The 24,310-nt window shown below is 39.0% G+C and overlaps 1 protein-coding gene across 4 annotated transcripts; it reads left to right on the forward strand.

Annotated features, from left to right (window-relative positions):
* Window positions 1-18,400: 18,400 nt before the first annotated feature.
* On the forward strand, window positions 18,401-22,408 carry fam163b (family with sequence similarity 163 member B). 4 transcript variants are annotated; one of them, XR_013816438.1, is made up of 4 exons: window positions 18,464-18,691; window positions 20,592-20,712; window positions 20,802-21,487; window positions 21,586-21,931. XR_013816438.1 is itself a non-coding variant. In XM_079816327.1 (3 exons), the coding sequence occupies exons 2-3, from the start codon at window positions 20,620-20,622 to the stop codon at window positions 21,252-21,254; spliced, it is 546 nt and encodes a 181-aa protein (XP_079672453.1). In that variant the 5' UTR covers window positions 18,401-18,691; window positions 20,592-20,619; the 3' UTR covers window positions 21,255-22,393. The 4 variants fall into 4 exon arrangements, 2 of the variants coding, with proteins under 2 accessions (XP_079672453.1, XP_079672454.1); XR_013816439.1 differs by having other exon boundaries at window positions 18,466-18,691; window positions 20,597-20,712; window positions 21,586-22,381; XM_079816327.1 differs by having other exon boundaries at window positions 18,401-18,691; window positions 20,802-22,393.
* The last annotated feature ends 1,902 nt before the right edge of the window (window positions 22,409-24,310 follow it).

Consider the following 24,310-nt stretch of genomic DNA (forward strand, 5'->3'; position numbering starts at 1 on the left):
TCGGCCAGTCCTTCTGCCGTCTGCCGCTGGCTCTGATATGAAGATATGATTCGTCTTGTGTAGATCTAATGGCTGATCTTTGCTCTCATTAATCTATAATTTGTTCCCTGACAGATCGTTTTGTATGAGGGCAAAGTGAAGTTTTGTCACGGGGTGACAAAACAAACCGAACGGGACTAAGATCCTGGTGAATACTGTTGCAGGATTTTCCAGTGAACCTCCGGTCTATGCCCTGTGAATCTGTTGCCATGGCAGCGGGGCTGATTGCCTGAGTGACAGCAGGTGTGGGGCAATTATAGAGAACGCTGTGAGAGGGACACCTATTGAGATGAGGCTTTAAAAACAGAGAGAAAACAGACTGTTGTGTGGTTCTCCTCCCGTATGATGCTGTGTTTGTCAGCGGGTTGCTCTTTTTATTGAGGCTGGGCTGTGGAGTGGGGAAGATTGGAGTTGGGGAAGAGGAAGGAAGGAGTGAAGTATTTGGCAGCGAAGACTTGAGGAATATCGTCCGTAGTGAGAAAGACGCAAGTGATGAGTATTTGATCCGTTGTTTATATGCACTAACACTGAAGTGGTGTGGAGAGTTTGGAAAACGTTTGGCACGAGTGAACTATTACACCGAGTGAATTAATGATCTGTCTCCAACTTCTGTCCTCTCCTTGCCGAATGTGGTGATCGCTGCATCATTCTTCTGCTTCCCGGAGCAAAGTCAAGCCCTGATCGAGGACGAGATCCGATCTGGTGGGAGAAAAGACCGGTGGGTGAGTGCTGGCCCGAATGCACGGTGTGCGAGTGGAATTGCAGTGCCTGAAGTGAAGATTTACACGGTTTGTGCTGTGAAGTGAAATTTGTGTGTGGAGAAGTAATAGAAGTCTGCCGTGCACTCCTCTCCTACAGTCTTCCACCCGCTGTCTCTAACGAAGGGTCTTGATAAAGCAACTGCCCAACTTCCGGCTTGAAAAGACCCGGCCCCGCTAGTGCTGAGTGCTTCATATATCATGTACTGTTGAAACTGTGCTGTGTCTGTTCTAGTGCTCAGCCGAAGTGAGCGTCCCGCTCAAAGTGCCCTCCCCGCCTGGTGGTCTCCACACGCCCCTATTGGAAGCCTTGACCCTGTGCAGAAGAAGAAAAGGTATATCAGTTGCAAGCTTCATGTACTGTTGAACCGTTGAAACTGTGCTGTGTCTATCCCAGTGTTCAGCCGACGCGAGCGCCCCGCTCTAAGTGTCCTCCCCGCCTGGTGGTCCCCACACGCCCTTATTGGAAGCCTTGATCCTGTTCAAAGGAGGGAAGGTATATCAGTTGCAAAGCTTCACACACCGTTGAACCGTTGAGACCTTGCTGTACTGTTCCAGTGCTCAGCTGAAGTGGAGTGCTCCGCCCAAAGTGTCCTCCCCGCCTGGTGGTCGAGTGTTCCGCCCAAAGTGTCCTTCCCGCCTGGTGGTCTCCACACGCCCCTATTGGAAGCCTTGACCCTGTTCGAAAGGAGAGAAGGTATATCAGTTGAAAAGCTTCACATACTGCTGAACCGTTGAGACCTTGCTGTACTGTTCCAGTGCTCAGCTGAAGTGGAGCGTTCTGCCCAAAGTGTCCTCCCCGCCTGGTGGTCGAGTGTTCCGCCCAAAGTGTCCTCCCCGCCTGGTGGTCTCCACACGCCCCTATTGGAAGTCTTGACCCCGTTTGAAAGGAGAGAAGGTATATCAGTTGAAAAGCTTCACATATTGTTGAACCGTCGAAACTGTGCTGTGTCTGTCCCAGTGTTCAGCTGACGTGAGCGCCCCGCTCAAAGTGTCCCCCCCCGCCTGGTGGTCCCCACACGCCCTATTTGGAAGCCTTTATCCTGCTCAGAAGAAGAAGAGAGTGGCTCGCTTGCCCCCACCTCTGAGTACCTCCCTCCGGAGTAACCCTAGTGACTCGCTTCGCCCTCGCATCGGCATACTTACCTGGTTCCAGTCTGAATGGGGTTCGTCTGACCACGGCCTCCCCTCTTGAGTCCCGTAGAGGAATACTCACCCTGTGACCTACCTGGACGGCGCGGGGATTCCCCCCTGATTCCCCTCCGACGAGCCTCCGGTCCGCCACGAACGTCCCTCCCCTCCCGTCCCGGGAGGTTGGTAGACTCTTGAACTGTCCTGGTGGCAAGAAGATTTTAATTAGGACTTATCCAATTAATTGACCTTTTAACTATAATAAATAAACGGTATTATTTTATTCCCTTGTCTGTCTGGTCCTTGACACGTTCCTCGAGGTGGTTCCCGGGTTTTTCAGGGGTGGGTGCAGTCTGGGTTGGCCCGCCCCGACCTGTGACAGTTTCATAACTTTATATTTGTAAGCTATTAAACTTTACCGTTGTAGTCTCCTAGCGCTGACTTTCTTTGACTGAATTGCTTTATGTATTGTATAGCTTATACCTTTTACTTATACTTTTAAAATGGATATTGATCACGCATTAAACTAACATTTAACAAAAAGAGACTGGGTTTTGTCATATCGCATTGTATTAGAGTGATAATCATAGGCTATATTTAAATGCACACATGATATTACATGTTTTAATGTAAACGAAAAGAGGCCGGGTTTTTTAAATATTTCGTTTTGTTATATACATGCATTGAAGATAATATGCATTGCCTTCACTACATTTGTGTGGCTATAATATGTTTAATATTAACTATTACCGTCATCGGGAGTTCATTCTCCGGAGTCAAACTTGGTAAGTCACGGACGCAAGTTAGAAGTTCGCGTACAAAATATGTCATAAAACACCACTGCCTCATTTCATAAAAAAAAAAAAAAAACTTAAACGTATTAGCCACACACATGTGGTTCAGGCAATGTGTAGTTAGGCCTACATTCATTATCTTATATATTTATAATAAAACGAAGTATAAAACACCCTGCCTCTTTTCGTTTACATTTTAAAAATAATTAAACATTAATATGTGGTTTAGGTAAGGTGACCAGATTTCTGAAATGGAAACCGGGGACATTTCCTATTTGAGAACACAAGTACAGACAAGAACGCATATTGAGAAACGGCCAGAGTCTCAGATGTTTCTCCGTCGCTCTGCATACGTCATCTCCCTCATCGCTCTGATTGGTTTTAGGTCTATCCAATTGCGCCGAGAGGCATTTGAGCGACGCCCGTTGGTGACACCCCTTTGGAAATGATTTGTCTATGAAGCTTTGCCAGACCATAACTCAGTTACTACTGAGAATGGTCTGGTTTTAACCAGGCTAGCCACATACTGGATGTTTTTCCCTTTTCACACCATTCTTTGTAAACCCTAGAAATGGTTGTGCGTTAAAATCCCAGTAACTGAGCAGATTGTGAAATACTCAGACCGGCCCGTCTGGCACCAACAACCATGCCACGCTCAAAATTGCATAAAATCACCTTTCTTTCCCATTCTGACATTCAGTTTGGAGTTCAGGAGATCGTCTTGACCAAGACCACACCCCTAAATGCATTGAAGCAACTGCCATGTGATTGGTTGATTAGATAATTGCATTAATGAGAAATTGAACAGGTGTTCCTAATAATCCTTTAGGTGAGTGTATATCTGAACTAGTTAATAAAGGTCTTCAGGGTTACAGGCAGATGTGTTTTCAGGATGGTTTAGGATGGAAGTAAGTTCTGCAGGACCATGGCTGCCCAGGACGGAAGTTAAATGGCCCTTCTGTAAGGCCCTTAATCAGTGCTAAATGACTGAACAGCTTATTATTTATGACAGTCCCACAGTATCCGTTGGGTTGCCCTAAGATTATGTTAGGCTCAAGATTTAAATCATGATAATCTAATAACTTTTGAATTACAAAACATATTTCACCTCAACTCTAAAAACTGTCTGCAGACATGGCGTATTACTTTCAGTGTGGCTGGAGGTCGCTTCTTCTTCTTCTTCAGTGCACTTCAAGCTCTGTCTCTCACATGGAAAAGTGACAAGGCTGTCTTGTTCCTCATCAAATATACATGCACTTTGTCTTCTAACACATTTGCATATAGTGAAGCCGCAAAAATACCTTTCTCTGTTCTTGTGAGGCAGTCAAAATGAGTGGACCGCATAATTCCCGTCCTACAGAATTTGCTCAGCTGCCAGAGCAAATGACATCACACAGTTTTTCCAAAAAAGCACAACATGTTTCAAAATTCTCTCGCTGTCTCTTTTTCCTGAAGGACGTCCTAAAGCTCAGTAAGCATGAAAGGATTTAATGAAATGTTTCAGTCATCAAACACACATCCTTACAATGCCCCCCCCCCCCCCCCCCCCCTTTTTCCATCTCAAAGATGAATGCAGCATTTTATTAATGACAATGACAATAATTTCAGTAAGAATTATAAACATGTCACATACTTATAATCACTGTTAGGCACATGACAAAATCGGTTCTCTGAATATATTTAAAGGTTTGTCTTTGTTTATTGAAATGTATCAACTGCCACTGATTCCCTATATGAAGCCCCCTAACAAACATAAATAGAGAGAATAACTTTTCAACAGCATCATAATCTCACTGCCTCCCTCTACATGTTTCATTTTACTTGAGCCACATTTTGACTGTGTTCCTCTGAGCTGTTGGGTCAGTACATGACAAGCTGATTCAATTAACTGAAGCAATATGAGCCTCCCTCTGGCTCATATGGCTACAGTTAATTAAATCAGCTTGTCATGTATTGAAGAACTAACATTGCTTTTGACAACATTGAGACTGCGACTGACATAAACAAAAAAAAAAAAAGTATTTTTAGGAATGTATGTAAATCAAATCTGTGGTAATGTATACTCACTGTATATAGTATGTGAGCTCACTGTTAACTCACATTAGAAATAAGATAAGAAGTAAGACTGCCAATAGCAATCATACTGTCCATAAGTACTGAATAGACAAATGAGGAACTGAAAGAGCAAGTGAAGATTAAAATGAGTAAGAGAAATGGGAACAAATGGTGCAAGAAGAAGAGCAAAGAGCAGGTGAGGAGAATAAGACTTGCATAAGATAAGGTGTTATGGCTGTACTCATTTTTATCCAATAATTACAATACAGATGCTAATTAAACCAATACATCCACTTTACTTCTGCATCTTCACCAGCTGTATTTTTGAATTGGTGAAGCATTTAGTGATGCATTGAACAGTGATGAACAGCTCATTGGTTTATTTCACAAATAAAACCTTTTTTTTCTCTTCCAGTGTGATGCTTAATTTAATATATATTTTAATATGGAGTATTGGTTATTTTCACATTATTTTGATGGTCCCCTTCAGACATTCAGTTGACTATAAGTTACGTTCAGTGTTGGAAGGTTAATTTGGAAATGTAATAGGCTAGAAGTTACCTTATTTAAAATGTAATAAGTAGTGAAACAATTTCATTACTTTATTAAAGTAATGTAACTGATAACATTTGATTACTTTGTGATTACTTTTCTATTTTCTAGCACTGGAACACATTTTTATCACTCGCCATGGTGGCAACTCTCAGGTTGTAGCCTAAAGCTTTCAGCTGCAAAGTGGATTGATGCAACCCATTTAAGCCCACCGGCAACTGTAGTTGCCACAGTGTATAGTTGTCATTTTCCTTTTTTAAGTATTTTTCTAGATGTCATTCATGTTTTATGTCTCAATGACATGCAAGCAAACAACCAAATAAAGGATTTCAAGAAGAAGAAAAAAAGGTATTCACTTCCTTACTGTCACATGAGACTGCCAACTTCCTACCCCTACTTCCAGGGAGCATGACAAAGGCAAAACCTCCCAAAGAAAGTTCATTTTCATGTTACTAATAAGTGTTTTTTGTTGACGTGTATATATCTACACAACCATGAAGGTCTCTAGAATCATCCAAACAAAACCAATCTTACAAGAGATCTATAGTTTTTTGTATACTTGGTCAAAAGCCCAAGCGGCAACTATAGTATATCTCTACAGTAGACCTTAATTCGATAGGGAAAAATATAATATTTTATGATATGTCTTGTAAGGGCCCTTCATCCAGTTTGGAAGCGTTTCATGCAAACTGGTCAAGGACCCCAATCCTTTTTTTTGACCAGTAGCTTACGATTCCATTATAATGTGGAAATTCAGACAAGTAATGAGTTTACATTTACATTATTATATGAAATCACCTACTACAGTCAGCGATTGAATACTATGGGACTATTTTTTTTTGTTTTGTTTTTTTGTTATATAGATGTAATTTTTTTCATCATTCGTTTATTTATTTATTTTCATTTAACTTTTTGATACACAATGCCCTGTTGGGGAAACTTAATGGCTGCACTTTGTTCTGCACTATTTTCCACCACTTTAAGACAAATCTATTTGTTGTTTGTTGTGTTTTCATATTCAAAAGATAAGATAGATGCAGCTTTTTTGAGTTTACATCGAATGTTCTTTTAATAATAAATAATACATTTGTTTATGAATAAAGATTGATCTGTTGAAAGCAGTATTTTGAGTTAGATGCCAAATGTTCTCCTCCTATTCAAATTTGACATTGAAGGGGTGCAACATATTTGCCCACTGGCAACTATAGTTGCCGCACATTCAAATATGATTTTCAAGAAAGAAAAAAAAACCTTGGGAAAATAAATGCACACTGTAAAAAAAATCCCCTTAAAATGTACGGTAAAAAAACGGCAGCTGTGGTTGCCAGAACTTTACCGTAAAAAATACGGCAGTAACGTTTTAGGTTTTTAGGGACAGCACCATATAATTTAAAGGTTTATAATGTAATAATTACGGTTAAAAAATGTTTTATTTTACAGTTCAAAACCGTATAATTTAAAGGTTTAATGTAATAATTACGGTTAAAAAAAATGTACAGTTCAAAACCGTATAATTTAAAGGTTTATATTGTAATGATTATGTTTACCGGTAAAAAAAACATATTTCATTAACTGAAATAATGTTAAATTACCAACCTATTGAAATACTAATATTTGTTATGTACCTTTGATATATACAGACAACCACCAATCACAGTGGTGATGAGAATCACATGATGAATCAAAGCTCATCACAAGCAGCTTTTAAGAGGACAATACTAATATATAGAAGTGTCATTCACACAAACACTAAACACCATCATGGTAAAACACATGAAATTAAAAAAATTAATTTAACAACATCAGATGTAACATAAAACCCTAATGTACATAACTGATTAGAACAAACAAAGAAGAAACAGTTATTGCAATGAAAATACATCAAATGTGAAGTGTCACGCAGGGAATTCTGGTAATGTCAATTTACGGGTTTTCACTGTAAATTACACAATTACTTGTTCTTTTTCACTTCCAAAAACAGTCAATTTAACTGTATTTTACTGCAAAATTAAATGAAATGTAAGGTTAGATCTATTACAGTTATTCACCGTATATAGTACGGAAACTTTCTGTTAACCAATGAACTGTTTTTCACCGTAGCATTTTTACAGTAAAATACCGTTAAAATCACAATCATTTTTTACAGTGCAGAACATGTTCACATAGGACACTATTAACATGACTATATGCATGAAACCATTCAGAAAAATTTGGGCACAAATGGGTGGTGCGCTACAAATTCAAACAAGAGAACCAATCAAAAGCATCAGAATAGCATCGCTTTACTAAACAGCCTTTAAATGGCTGGAGGCACATCAAAACAGGCAAAGCAACAAATTAATATATTCAACATATCCTAGCTTTTTACAGAAAATATTCAGATGTTATCCCCTTTGTAATCGTTAAAATTTTCATAAGTAACTGTAATTTAATTACAAATATTTTCCTCAGTAACTAACTGATTAGTTACATTTATTTTGTAATTCAATTACGTAATCTAGTTACATGTAATTAGTTACTCCTCAACACTGGTTGCGTTGCACCTACATGTCATTTAACTGTCTTTAGAGTAGTTGAGTATTAGAGGTGATGATACACGGGGCAACTTTTTGAGCAATGTTGCTGGGCAAGGTTGCCGTCAACGGGCAACTATTATTTACCATGATGGCGGCGCGAGTAGATCGCGAGGCTCAGGTTCTCTCCAGATTCTGCAATTTTGCGGTATTTTTCTTGTTCATCTCGGGTCTGTTCGTACAGAACAGTTGTGCCTTTACAACGTACACCCGCTGTGAGCTTTTGGATATTGGTTTGCGAATTTCCGACAGTTTTATGGACAATCTTCGACTCCTCCCTGAGATCGCTAGGACACCCGAGGCGATGCGCTCTGCCCGGCCGGGCGGAAGTGCTAGAAGGCGGCGCTGTGATCGTAAACAAAGGCGGGGTAAGCGTGGAGGACTAAGAGCTAAGCTAAGGCTAACTCCTTACTGGCTCTCTTTACCCAGCATTTTCCTTGCCAATGTACGATCGCTAGTGAACAAAATGGAGGAGATTCGACTCAGCATCACACACAGTAAGAAACTTTTGAACTGTAACGTCCTAATCTTCACGGAAACCTGGTTAAACAGCGGAATACCGGACACCGCTATTGAGCTAGCGGGACGCCACACACTCCGGGCGGATAGAACACTAGATGGCTCCGGTAAAACCAGAGGCGGTGGATTGTGCATTTACATTAACAAAGCTTGGTGCACAAACTCTGCTATTGTTGGGAGTCATTGTTCAGCTAACCTTGAGTTTCTCATGGTTAAATGTAGACCGTTTTATCTACCGCGGGAGTTCGCTTCCACCATTATCACAGCAGCCTATATTCCTCCGGATGCTGATGCCAAGCTTGCTATGAAAGAACTTCACGCAGCCATCAGTAAACAACAGACTGATCACCCGGAAGCTGCGTTTATTGTTGCAGGTGACTTTAATCACACAAACTTAAAGTCAGTGCTACCCAAGTTTCACCAGCATGTTTCCTGCCACACCAGAGGAAACAAAACCTTAGATCATGTTTACACAAACATTGCTGGAGCTTACATTGCAACACCCCTCCCCCACCTGAGACAGTCAGACCACCTCTCTTTGTTCCTCAGCCCCAAATATTCACCCCTCATCAACCGTGTGAAGCCATCAGTAAAGACCATCAAGGTGTGGCCTGCGGGGGCAGATTCCACACTCCAGGAAAGGTTTCTAAACACAGACTGGAGTATGTTTGCTTCTCAAGTCACCAGTGGCGCTCACACGGACATTGACTCATACACTTCTTCTGTATTGGATCATATCAATACCACCATTGACAGTGTTACAACCCAGAAACAGATCACCACTTACCCAAATCAGAAGCCTTGGATGAACAGGGAAGTTCGACTCCTGCTGAAGTCACGCAATACTGCCTTCAGATCAGGAGATGCACAAGCCTACAGTACATCCAGAGCAAACCTGAAGAGGGGCATCAAAAAGGCCAAGCACTGCTACAAGCTAAAGATAGAGGGACACTTTTCCAACTCTGACCCTCGACGCATGTGGCAGGGCATTCAGGCCATCAGTGATTACAAACCCACCCACTCCACCCCCGCAGCCACTGATGTCAACTTCCTGAACGAGCTAAATTACTTTTATGCTCGTTTTGAAAGAGACAACAGAGAAACTGCCACCAATCTCAAACCCTCAGCTGACCACCCACCAATCACACTCTCCTCCACAGATGTCTGCAAGGCACTGAGCCGGATCAGCGCACACAAGGCTGCTGGACCAGACAACATCCCTGGTCGTGTTCTCAGGGCATGTGTGGAGCAGCTCGCTGGGGTTTTTACGGACATTTTCAACCTGTCTCTTGCCCAAGCAGCTGTACCAACATGCTTCAAACGCACTTCCATTGTGCCAGTGCCGAAACACTCTAGCCCGAGGTGCCCTAATGACTACCGCCCTGTAGCACTCACACCCATCGTCATGAAGTGCTCTGTGCTCACCCATCTGGACCATAAGAACACTTATGCACGCATGCTGTTTGTTGACTTCAGCTCAGCATTTAACACGGTCATCCCAACCAAGTTAATAGCCAAACTTGGAGACCTGGGCATCAACACTTCAATGTGTAACTGGATTTTGGACTTCCTAACTGACAGACCCCAGAATGTTCGATCAGGATCCACCTGCTCCACATCCATCACACTCAACACTGGTGTACCACAGGGCTGTGTGCTAAGTCCGTTTCTCTACTCCCTCTTCACCGCCGACTGCAAGCCTGTGTATGGATCCAATTCCATCGTCAAGTTTGCGGACGACACTACGGTGATTGGTCTCATCAGCAACAACGATGAGACTGCCTATAGGGAGGAGATCCAGCACCTGGCCACATGGTGCGCTGATAATAACCTGCTCCTCAACACCACCAAAACGAAGGAGCTCATCGTGGACTTCAGGAAGGAGTCAAGAGGCACACACGACACCATCCACATCAATGGAATGGCTGTTGAACGTGTCTCCAGGGATCCACATCTCGGCGGACATGTCGTGGACGACCAACACCTCCAGCCTGGTCAAGAAGGCTCACCAGCGCCTCTTCTTCCTGAGGACACTGAGGAAGAATCAGCTCTCCTCGGCTATCCTGGTGAACTTCTACCGCTGCGCAATAGAAAGCATCCTGACCAACTGTGTGGCAGTGTGGTATGGGAGCTGCTCTGTTGCGGAGCGCAAGGCACTGCAGCGGGTGGTGAAAACTGCCCAGCGCATCACAGGGACTCCACTGCCTGCCATCGAACACATCCAGAGGAAACGCTGCCTGCATCGAGCTCGCAGCATCCTCAAGGACTCCTCTCACCCAGCCCACAGACTGTTTTCTCTCCTGCCCTCCGGCAGGCGTTTCAGGATTCTCCGGACCAGAACCAGCAGACTAAAGAACAGTTTTTTCCCCAGAGCTGTCTCTTTACTGAACTCAAACCCCCGTTGATCCACTTCCCTCATAAACTGCTAACTCTCCTACCTCACATCTGCCTTCACTTTGTTATTTGCACTACCGACTCTTTATTACAGTAACAACTGTTTACTTATGCATTCTGCACTACCATATCTTAACTGGATTATGCTCATTTGCACTGCCGACTGTATTTATAGTACCAATGTTTACATTTGCATTTTGCACCGTACTTCTAACTGTAATATGCAACCACTTTCCACTGCACTTTTACACTTTTTTTCTGATAGCTCTGTCCATAATTTATTGCACTACCTTAATCCACTGCTATATTCCTCATCTTGCCTAACATATTATTGTATACCTCTAACTGTAAAAATTCTGTTTAAAGTACTAGCCATCTGTATATTATATTCATAGTACATATTCACCTGTAAATTCTGTTTATAGTAATAGCCATCTGTATATTAATTCACTGTACATACTCACCTGTAAATTCAGTTCTGTTTATAGTAATAACCATCTCTCTATTTTTACATATTTATATATATTCAGTATATTTCCATGTCCTGCACTTTTGCAACCATTGTATATCCTGCACTTGCTGCTATTGCACTTCTGGTTAGACCTAAACTGCATTTCGTTGCCTTGTACTTGTACTTGTGTAATGACAATAAAGTTGAATCTAATCTAATCTAATCTAACCAGTTGAAAGACAGGGCCCACGACCGATCTAAAGTATCCAAATAGAAATTTGTTGCACATTTTCAATGGAAAAGTGCCCAAGCAACATTGCCCGACAACATTGCTCAAAAAAGTTGCCTGCATATCATCACTGCTACACTGTAAAAAATTTCACTGTAAAATAACAGTAAAGAGCTGGCAGCAGAGACGCCAGCAGTATACCGTAATTTTTACGGTAATCATACGTAAAATGACTTTACGGTAGTAGTCTGTAAACCAGGAAAACAGTATATTTCTGTATTTCTATAATTTACAGTAAAGAGCTGGCAGCAAAGACGCCAGCAATGTACCGTAATTTTTACGGTAATCATACGTAAAATGACTACAGTAGTAGTCTGTAAACCAGAAATACAGTATATTTCTGTAGTCGCACTGTTAAATGATTTCACACTGTTCACAATGTAGTCGCACTGTTAAATGATTTAAATGCAGCATATTTCTGTGAGTATTTGGAAATTACAATAATATTGTTTAGGTTGTTACTTTAACTTCTCACAGTTTACTGTAGACAGGCACAGTAGATGTGCCTGTCTACAGTAATATGTGAGAAGGTCAATTTCCAAATAATTTCCAAATAATCAGAAATATGCTGCATTTTTTTTTTTTTTACTGTATTAGAAATACAATAGATTTAACAGTTTCATATCATTCAATATTGATAGCAATTAACTTTATTATTCTTGGGGCTAATTGCTTAAGATATGCATTATTGTGAATATTATGCAAAATAAGGAATACAAACTTCAAAATCAAATACCTTTATTCCAAAGAGCAATGTCAATGTCAACATGAATACAAAAACAAAAAATATAGAAGAAAATAAACATCAAAGAAGAGATTTCTAGTAGCAAACAGAAACAGCCTAGTGTCTGCTTTAGACTATGGCAATAAACTTAAAGGGTTAGTTCACCCAAAAATGAAAATTAGCCCATGATTTACTCACTCTCAAGTCATCCTAGGTGTATATGACATTCTTCTTTCAGATTCTTCATTTCATTTCATAATGCTTACGCTATGTCTGACGAACGTAACTGGTGTTAGATGTAGCGTAAGCATTTTGAATTGCGAGAGGCACAACACTTATTAGTTGAAAAAACAGAAGACGATTGGCCGGAAGCTAGATAACTTACATTTATATATAAAGTTTTAAATATGGATATTTTTCTTACACAAATGCATTGATTCACTTCAGAAGCCCTTTATTAACCCCCTGGAGCCGTGTGGAGCAGTTATATGACGAACAGATGCACTTTTATGGACTTAAAAAACTGAAAAATCACTGCCATTATAAAGCTTGGAAGAGCAGGACATGTTTAATATAACTCTGATTGTATTCGTCTGAAAGAAGAATGTCATATACACCTAGGATGACTTGAGGGTGAGTAAATCATGGGGTCATTTTCATTTTTGAGTGAACTAACCCTTTAAATTCTTAAATTGCTCGTCAGAGACTGATCTTAACCCTAACCAAACGGGAAGGGTTGACTAGATAGTTAAAAAAAATGTATTTAAGACATAAGTTTGAAGACTTTTAAGTCACTATTAAGACTATTTAAGGAACATTAAGACCTTTTTGATTATATGAGCAAGAAAATTCAGCATACAAGCATCGTTGGCACGTTTTTGGGGAAAAAAAGCCCACAGGCTCATGTTTTTCCTCTTAAAATAGTCCTGTGAGTTAGATTAAAAGTCAATTTAGAAGATTTTCATATGTAATCTGCAATGTATTCTCTGCTGTCTGTAAAAACATACTTTCATTTAGCAGAATTGGCAACATTTGGAAAACAAACTTAAGAAGTAACATTTTGAAAATGTGCATTAAGGCCATTTTGAAACTATTAAAGTACAGTAGAACATTTTGACAGTATGCATCAATAAAAACATTTAGGGTTCATTTCATTTTAGGTTACCTCTTCAAATTGTCCTGTGAGGTAGGCTTGTATTTTTACCTCTTAAAATAGTCCTTTGAGGTAGGTTTGTGTTTTTACATTATGGATCCAGGAGAGATGACTATCACTTTAGTAGCAGCTGTTCCTCTCTGCAGCATTACTCCAGTGTTGCCACTGTCAAACAACAAAAAACAATCATAATAATAAATAAACTATAACATCAGGAATGTACAGTATACACTCCAGGCTAATTCTTATAAAGTTAATAATACCAGTTCTTTTGTGGCTTAATTTGGCAAGACTGTCAAAACAAAGAGAGCGAGATTAAAGAGCTCACCGATCTATATGAAGTTCCATTCAAAGTCAAAGAGATTGTTCAGTAGCATGGCGACGTGTATATTGACTGCAGAAGACTTCTTCAGGATGATCACACCTTTCTTCTTGGAGACAACCTTGCCCCTTTTGGCCTTTGTCCCTCTCGCTGGATTTATACCAATAAAGCGCCTGAAATCAAAATAGTCTAAGATCAGAGTGGGGTTGCAACAACATACTGTTTTGTGTACATTAAATTAAATGTCTTTTTTTGTCTTTCTTCATTGCACAAATAGAGTGGACTTGAATGACATATAGAAGTGACATCAAATAGAATTATAATAAAGCCTATAGTCCAACTAAATATCCAGAGTGTGTGTGTGTGTGTGTGTGTGTGTGTGTGTGTGTGTGTGTGTGTGTGTGTGTGTGTGTGTGTGTGTGTGTGTGTGTGTGTGTGTGTGTGTGTGTGTGTGTGTGTGTGTGTGTGTGTGTGTGTGTGTGTGTGTGTGTGTGTGTGTGTGTGTGTGTGTGTGTGTGTGTGTGTGTCTGTGTGTGTGTCTGTGTGTGTGTCTGTGTGCCTGTGTGCCTGTGTGCATGCGTGCGTGCGTGTCTAGGTGTGTGTGTGTGTGTGTGATGTGGCTTGAAATGTACAGTACTAATACCATTTTACACCAAAAAATACAAACATTTTAATTTAATTTAATTTAGTTGTATATATCCATATAATTATGACAAGTAATGAAGGGGTTTTACCTCTGAATGAATTCCAAAGCACAGGCTGCCTGCGCATCTTGATACTGAAGGTTGAATATGTAGTGGCAGACACCTGTAGGGAACAAATACATTATGCTTACCATAATAAGATTTTAAGAAGAAAAATTATAAAAGGTCAATGAGTAAACACTAGGGGAGAGTAACCTGGCGAATAGGCTTATGAAGTACCTACAGTCAAACTGCTAAATAGATTCGGCATTCAAAATTTAAAGGGTAACAATTTTATTTTTACAGATCTTGGGGAGTTCTACTGCAAATGTTACCAAAATTAAACAAAAAAACTACCCAAAAGTAATAATGTTTTGGCTATTCAAATCTAAGCCTCACTGTTAAATGACATGTTCAAATCCCTAGCAAGACAAGCTCCTGAGCATCAGTTTGATATCAAACATTCTTGGCAATAGGAATAAGATTTTAATTACCGTTTAATTTGTAGATGCAAGACCCGATGGATGTTGATAAAGGACACTCAATGATGTGCAGCACGTCATCTAAATTGTGCGTCCTCTTCTGGAAAATCTCCTATCCAAATGAAGGTTCCTGAAGTCCCTCCAGGAGTTAATGGCAATCGCAAAATTATTTCTGTATTTTTTAAAGAAAATTTACCGAAAGCAGTAGCCTCAATTTAAAAGACTAACGTTGTATCAAACATCTGACCGTGCTCCAAATTCCCCAGTGAACACTCAGTTTCCAAAAAATACTGTAGTGTCCTGTAATTTAAAACATCAGCATACTGTTTAGGGCCTCAGTCCTGTTGCTCCAAGTTAAGCAGCCCACAATGCATTGCTAACTACAGTACTAAACTGTTTAACATGAAAACAGTATTTTAATGTTGCAAATTGGCTGTAAATTTACAGCAATTGCTTACAGTGTAGGGTTAAGTTTAGTAGAATAAAGGATTCATATGAAGTTAATTATAGTCAGTATTTAACAGTTATAGTCTGTTGGGGGACCATCAAATAAAGTGTTAGCAGATATTAAGCACACAATATCAATCTCATTTGCAATTTTGCAATTTTTTTTTTTCATAGACTGATATTTGTCATGCAACAATAGGCTATCATTTATATCTCTTTACATACAGTTGAGTTCAAAATAATAGCAGTCCAACATCACTAACCACATCTATCACTGTTTTTGGAAGAAATTATATTTCTACATGGCAAATATTTGACTATTATGTGTAGCAGAGAAATAGAAAACCAACAGACCCAACAGTCATGACATGGATGCTGCTGATTCTGTGTAATTGAATCATTAATTGAAAAGGGCGTGTTCAAAATAATAGCAGTGTGTAGTGTGTGATCAATTAGAGGTTATTCATTCTGTGAAAAAACTGGTGTCAAACAAGTGGCAAGTTTAAGGACGAAGGCAGAAAATGTTGTATTGTGCATTTCTCTCTGAAAACTTGAGTCAAATGGGTCGTTCCAGACATTGTTCAGAAGAACAGTGTACTTTGATTTAAAAAGTTGATTAGAGAGGGGAAAACATATAAAGAAATGCAGAAAATGATAAAATTATATCAAATGCTTTAAAATGGCAACCAAAACCAGAAAGACGTGGAAGAAAACGGAAAACTGCCATTCAAATGGATTAAAGAATAGCCAAAATTGCAAAGACTCAGCCAATGATCTAAAGTCTAAAGTTAGCTGTGAGTACTGTAACAATTAGAAGATGCCTATGTGAAGCCAAGCAATCGGCACAAAGCCCCCGCAAAATCCCATTGTTGAAAAAACGACACGTGCTGAAGAAGTTACAATTTGCCAAAGAACACATTGACTGGCCTAAAGAGAAATGACGCAATATTTTGTGGACTGATGAAAGCAAGATTGTTCTTTTTGGGTCTAGGGGCCGCAGACAGTTTGCCAGACGACCCCCAAACACTGAATTCAAGCCACAGTTCACTGTGAAGACAGTGAAGCATGGTGGCGCAAGCATCATGATATGGGGATGTTTCTCATACTATGGTGTTGGGCCTATCACAAAAAAAAAAAAAAGGTGCTATATAGTACCAAAATATTTTCTTTGGCACCAAATATTCGTGCATCAGTGCCTCTTCAGCAGTTCTTCACTGGTTCTTTAGGATGATTGAGGTGCTATGTAGCAACCCTACCATATACAGAACCTGTTAAGCCCCTGTATGGTTCTTTAGTGGTTTTTCAGTGGTTCTTCAGTGTGGTTAGGGTGCTATATAGCACCACTGCCATACAAAGAACTTTTTAAGCCTCTTTAAAGGTTCTTTACAAGCCAATTAATCACTGTTGGTGCTGTTTAGCACCATTTTGATGAAGAAATAAAATGCGATATGGCACCTCTTATGGGTTCTACATTGCACCATTTGACAAAAGTGCTGTAGAGCATCTTTAAAGATATGTTGCTAGCACCAAAATCAGTTCCCCTATGATTACAAGCCAAGAGCCACTTTTAGAGCGTGTGTGTTATTATTTGTGTGTGTTATTTATCGCATTCCAGGGATCATGGATCAGTTTGAGTACATAAAAATACTTAAAGAGGTCATGTTGCCTTATGCCGAAGAGGAAATGCCCTTGAAATGGCCGTTTCAACAAGACAATGACCTCAAACACACACTGGTAAGCGAGCAGCATCTTGGTTCCAGACAAACAAGATTAACGTTATGGAGTGGCCAGCCCAATCCCCGGACCTTAATCAAATAGAAAACTTGTGGGGGGACATCAAAATCACTGTTTCTGAGGAAAAAACAAGAAATGCAGAGGAATTGTGGTATGTAGCGACCTGGGCTGGAATACCTGTTCACAGGTGCCAGAAGTTGGTTGACTCCATGCAACACAGATGTGAAGCAGTTCTCAGAAACCATGGTTATAAACATAATAGTTCAGTGATTCAAAAGAAAGCTAAATCTTCAAGCATTTTTCAGTTTATACAGTAAAAAAAATTATTTAAAAAAATTCTTCATGTTTTGATTTAGAATAGAATGTGCAGTGTTCCCAATGCATTTGCGTGTATTGAAATAAAAGTTATTATAAAGATTTTGAGCATTTTTTTTAACACACTGTACATGTGTCTATACAAACTCTGTGTATATTCATGCAATCAGTTTTGTTCAACATTTCACCCCAAATATTCCAGTGGATACTGGATACTGGATAGAAAGGAGCGGATGCTCCGGTGGGATTTCCGAGAGCAGCTTTTGACACAGGAAAAAGAAGAGAGGGGAAAGAGAAAAATAACCTTGCCTTATACCCTGCATCTTTACTTATGAATTTATCATGACCATGTCTGTACAATACACTGGAATCTCAGCCTTCTTTAATATTTGAATGTTTAATAATTCATATACTAAAATATGGTTTTCTCCAACTATCTCCTCTTAGTAGCACTCAAAGTGGTCCAACAGGAGGGACGGTAAGTCAGCGGCAGGAAAGAGTTTAAAGTGGGACTAAAAGTCAGAGTGAAGTGTGAGTGTGTTTGACAGAAAGAAAGAGGATGTACAAGAATTGCACATTTGGCCAAATATGTAGGTCACTTGCAACTTAAAAACATTAATTAGCCTAAAAATGTATTAGGCTACTGAAATCTACATTTTTCACACTTTGCATCTGCAATTCGAGGAGCATTTTGCTAGAATCATGAGAATAGAGCATAGGCCTATGATATGCCATTGTTACTAGGCTATAGGCTACATTATCTGTCAAAACTTGATCATCTTAAGCAGGCATCAGAATAAAATGATATACGCATAAACCAAAAGTATATAGCCTATCTTGATGATATCTTGTCCTCTAATTCTTAAACAAACAAGTCTGCAGTCCAACTTCATATTTGACAGTATGTTGCCACCACTGCAAGCGATATTTACCATACAAAATACGTAGGTCTACTTTAAATAAGGCTTTAGTCAATATCAGTGGAATCACGGACTTCGCTTCAACTCTATTGTGAATGATCGTGTGATCAGTGGGGAGAGGTTGACACACACTGAGATGTGGGACGTGACTCCAGCGGACGCTCTTCTCCTCACAGCTCTCAGTGCTCATAAAGTCATCGACTATATGTTCAGGGATCTTTTTGTCTGATCTATTTATTATAGAAAGTTCATTCCGTCTGGACATGTGACCACGTAAAAGCGATTTTGTTTGTAGTTTGTGGGTAAATTCGCCGGATGCGTTGGACAAGTGCCATATGTTCTGTAGATACCACAATGTGAGTATACAATACATCTTCTAAATTAATGCAGTTTAAGTTGTGTTTATATGACAAGTATATTAAGCATGTAGGCTACTCATTAGTAGGCTATGTTAATAGTATTATTATGGGTCGCTGTATGATTATTGTCACAGACAACTGTCGATCGATCCAAAAATCTATATTATGTTACCACTAGCCTATTTCTTCTGTTAATTCTGAATATTGATTGGTTCTTTTTTTACATGTAGGTCTATTGATTGTTTCACAAAATCCATACAGCTTTATTTGTTGTCAGACCTGAGGAACAGATTTTATTAATGTCAGTAAAAGTTAAATATTCCTAAAGTAGGCTACCTTAGGTGTGTTGTTGGTTGTTTACTGATGGTGACCTTTAGATTTGGTTATATAAAGCTTTGCCAGTGATTTGTGCAAATGGGTGAGTAGTTTATTTGGGCTTGAATGAGTCTCTGGCCTGAGGTAAGTCCAAATACTGTCATCACAAAATCTAAAATTCTATTTGAAGGGCCCTTTCTGATTCACTTGTGTCTAGTTGCACCTTCATTTGCATTTGACATAGACAGAGACAGGATTGTAACAGTAAACAACACTGACTACTGACTAATTTGTGGTCTAATTATGAATGAATAGCTTTGTAAATGTGTTTGGACTGTTACATGTCATTCTTTAGACATCATGTTGAAACTGTGCAAATGTGCTATTTTTGGAAATATCATTTAATGCATCATCGATCAGTTTATTAGTCCACTGCTGTGGCATGTGTTTGGATATTTTTCCATAATTACTGAATTCATAATCAAAGAGCATGAAATAGGCATCAGATGTACATGTCATTTCAACAATATGATTCAATAGAGTGGTAGTGCTTTAGATTCATGAGTAGTGTCTTGACTAATATACCTGCTGATATTTGACTTCTGTTTAAATAATATTAGTGAATATACAAGTATATGCCCATTTACAGTCAAACCAAAAATTATTCAGACACCAGATATAATTTGTTAGTGGGTGCAGGACACTATAGTTAAATTATGTAAGTGAGGATAGCAAAATAAAGTAAACTGTGTCAAATTATACCCAAAAACTGTAAATACAGTGGACTACCGGTAAAATTGATAAAAATGTGGGACCAAAATTATTCAGACACTTTGACCTGACCATGTTTTGCTTGAGTGTTTTTTCTTTAATTGCTAATGCGACCTTTTACACCACAGACTGAACAAAATTAAGCATTGCATGGTAATTGGTTGACCTAAATTGGTATTATCTATTCCAATACCTTTCTATCAAAGTAATATATAATTTTGGGCTTGGTTAATGTTTTAAATATTTTTGAAAGAATTCTCTTATGCTCACCAAGGCTGGACTTATTTTATCAAAAGTACAGTAAAAACAGCAAATTTGTGAAATATTATTACAATTTAATTTTCTATTTTAATATATATTTTAAATATTATCCCTTTGATGGCAAAGCAGTATTTTCAGCAGCCATTACTAGAGTCTTCTGTGTCACATGATCCTTTAAAATCATTCTAATATGCTGATTTGCTGCAAGAAAAATTTATTATTATCAATGTTTAAAACAGAACCCCCTACCCATCACCCACCCCCAAATTCTTAGAAAAGAACAGCGTTTATTTAAAATAGAAATCTTTTGTTAAACAAAACCATTATTTTCTTTCATAAAAAAAACATACTGACCCCAGACTTTTGAAAAGTAGTGTAATTCAGCCATAAAAAAATCCATATTAATCAACCACTAATCCTATTAACATAAACCCAGTAGCTTATCCAGGGTGTGTACTGTATATGTCAGTCTTTGCAATATGCAAGGCATTTTTTTTTGCATCCAAAACATACATTTCCTTTGCGTCTCTGTTTTTTGTCTTTATGGCAGCCCAGTTTGTTGATGGAGAGGATTTCGAATGACAGCCGGCACAGTGGTCATCACAGGTGGAATTTTAGCTGCGGTCATCTTGCTAACTATTGTCACAGTTTTGTGTTACTGTAGGCTGCAGGTAATCCTCCTATACTGCTTGTCTTTTAAGTAACTCCCTCTTCTCTCCTAACTCACATACTGAGTGTGACGTCTCACTCTGCCCATCAGTATTACTGCTGTAGAAGAGAAGAGTCGGAGGAGGGGGAGGAGGAGGCTGACGTTGCCAAGGCATCGCCAAGTCCACCGCGCCAACCGAGTCCACCTGAGAGTCCACTGAGTCTTCAACATTTCCCCGAATACGCATCCTCCAATCAGCTGCTAATGACTGCAGAGCCTTTTGAGCCCAATGGACCAGTCAGCTATTCTCAGTACACCCCGCGCATGCCCTACAAGCCGCCCCGCTCGTACGCCTTCTGCCCCTCCTGCTCGGGGTATCTGCCGCTGTACATGAGCCCACAGGAGGGTCTGCGCAATGGAGGTGGCAGGATCAGCTACAGGACTCTGCAGCAGGACGAATTAGACCTGCCAATGGATACGCCCAGCTTCCACAAACTCAACCTCATCCGCTCGGTCACCATGCAGGAAGTGCTGACTCATCACAGCATCAGCACAGATGTGTAGCACCAGAAATATTGTGTGATTCACATTTGTTTCTGTACCCAGTGCTTAATTTTATTCCTTTTATTTCCTTAGAATACATCTACTATTTATTTATTTATTATCAGGATAGTCATGTGCACTAAAACAAAAAAACGATCTAACCAACAATCTGAAGTAAAACGGAAAAGGCAATTATCTACAAGGACATTATCTGTTAAGTTTCCTGACATTTCCTTTAACCCCTATAAGAAATGGTTCTATATAGAACCTTAAAGGGTTCTGTTAGGCGAGAACCTTTTTGCCGAGAACCTTTTTGACTTTTTGGAGTCAAGAACCCTAGGGTTCTATATAGAATCCCACTGAACTTTTTTTCTAAGAGTGTAGAACACAATACAAAGCAATGCGTAATTCAAAATGCTGGTAAAACACCTGTGAAATATAAATATAGAAAATTCCCTCCTATTAACACAGGACATTGTGTCCTATTTTTACAGGCTTTCTTCGACTGTGTAATAAAAGCATTTGCTTTATTATTCATACTTTCACTCTTCATATGTAACTAATTAATAGGGCTTTTTATTGGCATCACAACTGGAGAGTAAAATTTTTATAGATTTGATATTGTTTCACATTGATTTGTCTATCACGGATATTTACTGCTGTACTAAAATAGACAAATAAAATATATATTAGGTTGGTATGATTTTGGTATGATTCAACTGAAAGTGGTGTGGAAGTACAGTATATTTAAGTTGTGGAATGATAATATCACCTGCGATCGTAGTTTTACAGGTAGGATCGTGAATTTGTGTGTCTGTTTGTGTAATCTATTTAATTGACTGATTTTATAAATGTCTGCATTCTCATATTTGTGTGTAGTGCCACCGACTTTGCATTGATTTTGATCCAAAAGAACTCTGAAGTCACCAGAATAATGATCTGTTATTGTCTTTTACCTTTTCATTTGTTGATAAAAGCGAGTTTTGTTCATATTAACATTTGTTGTGTGAGGGTTTAATGAGCAAGTTTTAGCTGTTATTATGTCGTAATTGAACATATTTAACTGCACATGCTTATTGCTGGCCAGCAGGTGGCATCAGTTCTTGTGCAGAAAAACAGAAAAAAGGGTTCATCCATACTTTGATAAATTAAAAACATTAAAGGAGACAGAGTGTGTCTGTTTGTGTTATTTATGATGACATTTTTGCAGATGAACCTTAATGAAACTGCTTAAATGTTTTGTAATCTTAATATTATAAAATACAACGTATATAAAAAGTAATTTACACCAGGGTTAAAAAAAAACATTACTTTAAATAATATAAACATCAACTGAGGTATATAGAAATATATACCTCAGTATATACCTTTCTGTATAGGTGTTCCCCATATGCAGTGGTCAGTATCTATCAAAAGTGGTCCAAGGAAGGAACAGTGGTGATGCTCTGGGCAATGTTCTGCTGGGAAACCTTGGGTCCTGCCATCCATGTGGATGTTACTTTGACACGTACCACCTACCTAAGCATTGTTGCAGACCATGTACACCCTTTCATGGAAACGGTATTCCCTGGTGGCTGTGGCCTCTTTCAGCAGGATAATGTGCCAAAGCAAGAATGGTTCAGGAATGGTTTGAGAAGGACAACAACAAGTTTTAGGTGTTGACTTGGCCTCCAAATACCCCAGATCTCAATCCAATCGATCATCTGTGGGATGTGCTGAACAAACAAGTCTGATCCATGAAGGTCCCACCTCGCAACTTACAGGATCTGCTGCTACATCTTGGTGCCAGATACCACAACACACCTTCAGGGGTCTAGTGGAGTCCATGCCTCAACGGGTCAGGGCTGTTTTGGCAGAAAAAGGGGGACCAACACGGGTCAGGGCTGTTTTGGCAGCAAAAGGGGGACCAACACAATATTAGGAAGGTGGTCACAATTTTATGCCTGATCGGTGTATGTATATACATATGTATGTGTGTGTATATATATATATATACATATATATATACATATATATATACATATATATATATAAAATGCCGTACATTTTTCAATTTTGTTTAGTTTAAAGGGTTCGTTCACCCAAAAATGAAAATTAGCCCATAATTTACTCACCCTCAAGTCATCCTAGGTGTATATGACATTCTTCTTTCAGACGAATAAAATCTGAGTTATATTACAAAAGTCCAGGCTAATCCAAGCATTAGAATTGGATTCATAGTTGCTCTGTTTTTGAAGTCCATAAAAAGCGCATCTGCCCATCAAATAACATGCTCCACGCAGCTCTGGGGTGTTAATAAAGGCCTTCTGAAGCGAATCGATGCGTTTGTGTAAGAAAAATATCCATATTTAAAACTTTATCAAGTAAACTTTCGGCCGACCGCCTTCCCTGTTCAATTTAAGGAAAAATTGTTGAAAGGTCCCCTACCGATCGAAAGACTAATGCGACCAGGTAGGCTCGTCATGACGTCATGTACGCATCTTGAGTTTCACTTTCAACATTCAACACTTTTCAACGGATGGCGGTCGGCCGAAAGTTTACTTGATAAAGTTTTTAATATGAATATTTTTCTTACACAAACACGTCAATTCTCTTCAGAAGGCCTTTATTAACACCCCAGAACCGCGTGGAGCACGTTATTTGACGGACAGATGCACTTTTTTATGGACTTCAAAAACAGACCAACTATAAATTAAATTCTAATGCTTGGATTAGCCTGGACTTTTGTAATATAACTAAAGATTTTATTCGTCTGAAAGAAGAATGACATATACACCTAGGATGACTTGAGGGTGAGTAAATTATGGGCTAATTTTCATTTTTGGGTGAACTATCCCTTTAAGCTGAAGTACTACAATAACCTAAACTAAATAAACTAAAACTAAAACTTAATACAATTATATAAATGTTTTTTAAAATAAAAAAATGACAAAAACAATGAACCAAAAAAATTTAAACAGAAACAGAAAATACAAAAATATAATTCAAAGTATAAACACAAACTATAATATCAATGATACTGAAATAGCACTCATCTTATTATTCTATTAATAATTCAATTTTATTTGTAAATAACC

This window comes from Gobio gobio, assembly GCF_949357685.1.
Source record: "Gobio gobio genome assembly, chromosome: 4".
NCBI classification, from domain to species: Eukaryota; Metazoa; Chordata; class Actinopteri; order Cypriniformes; family Gobionidae; genus Gobio; species Gobio gobio.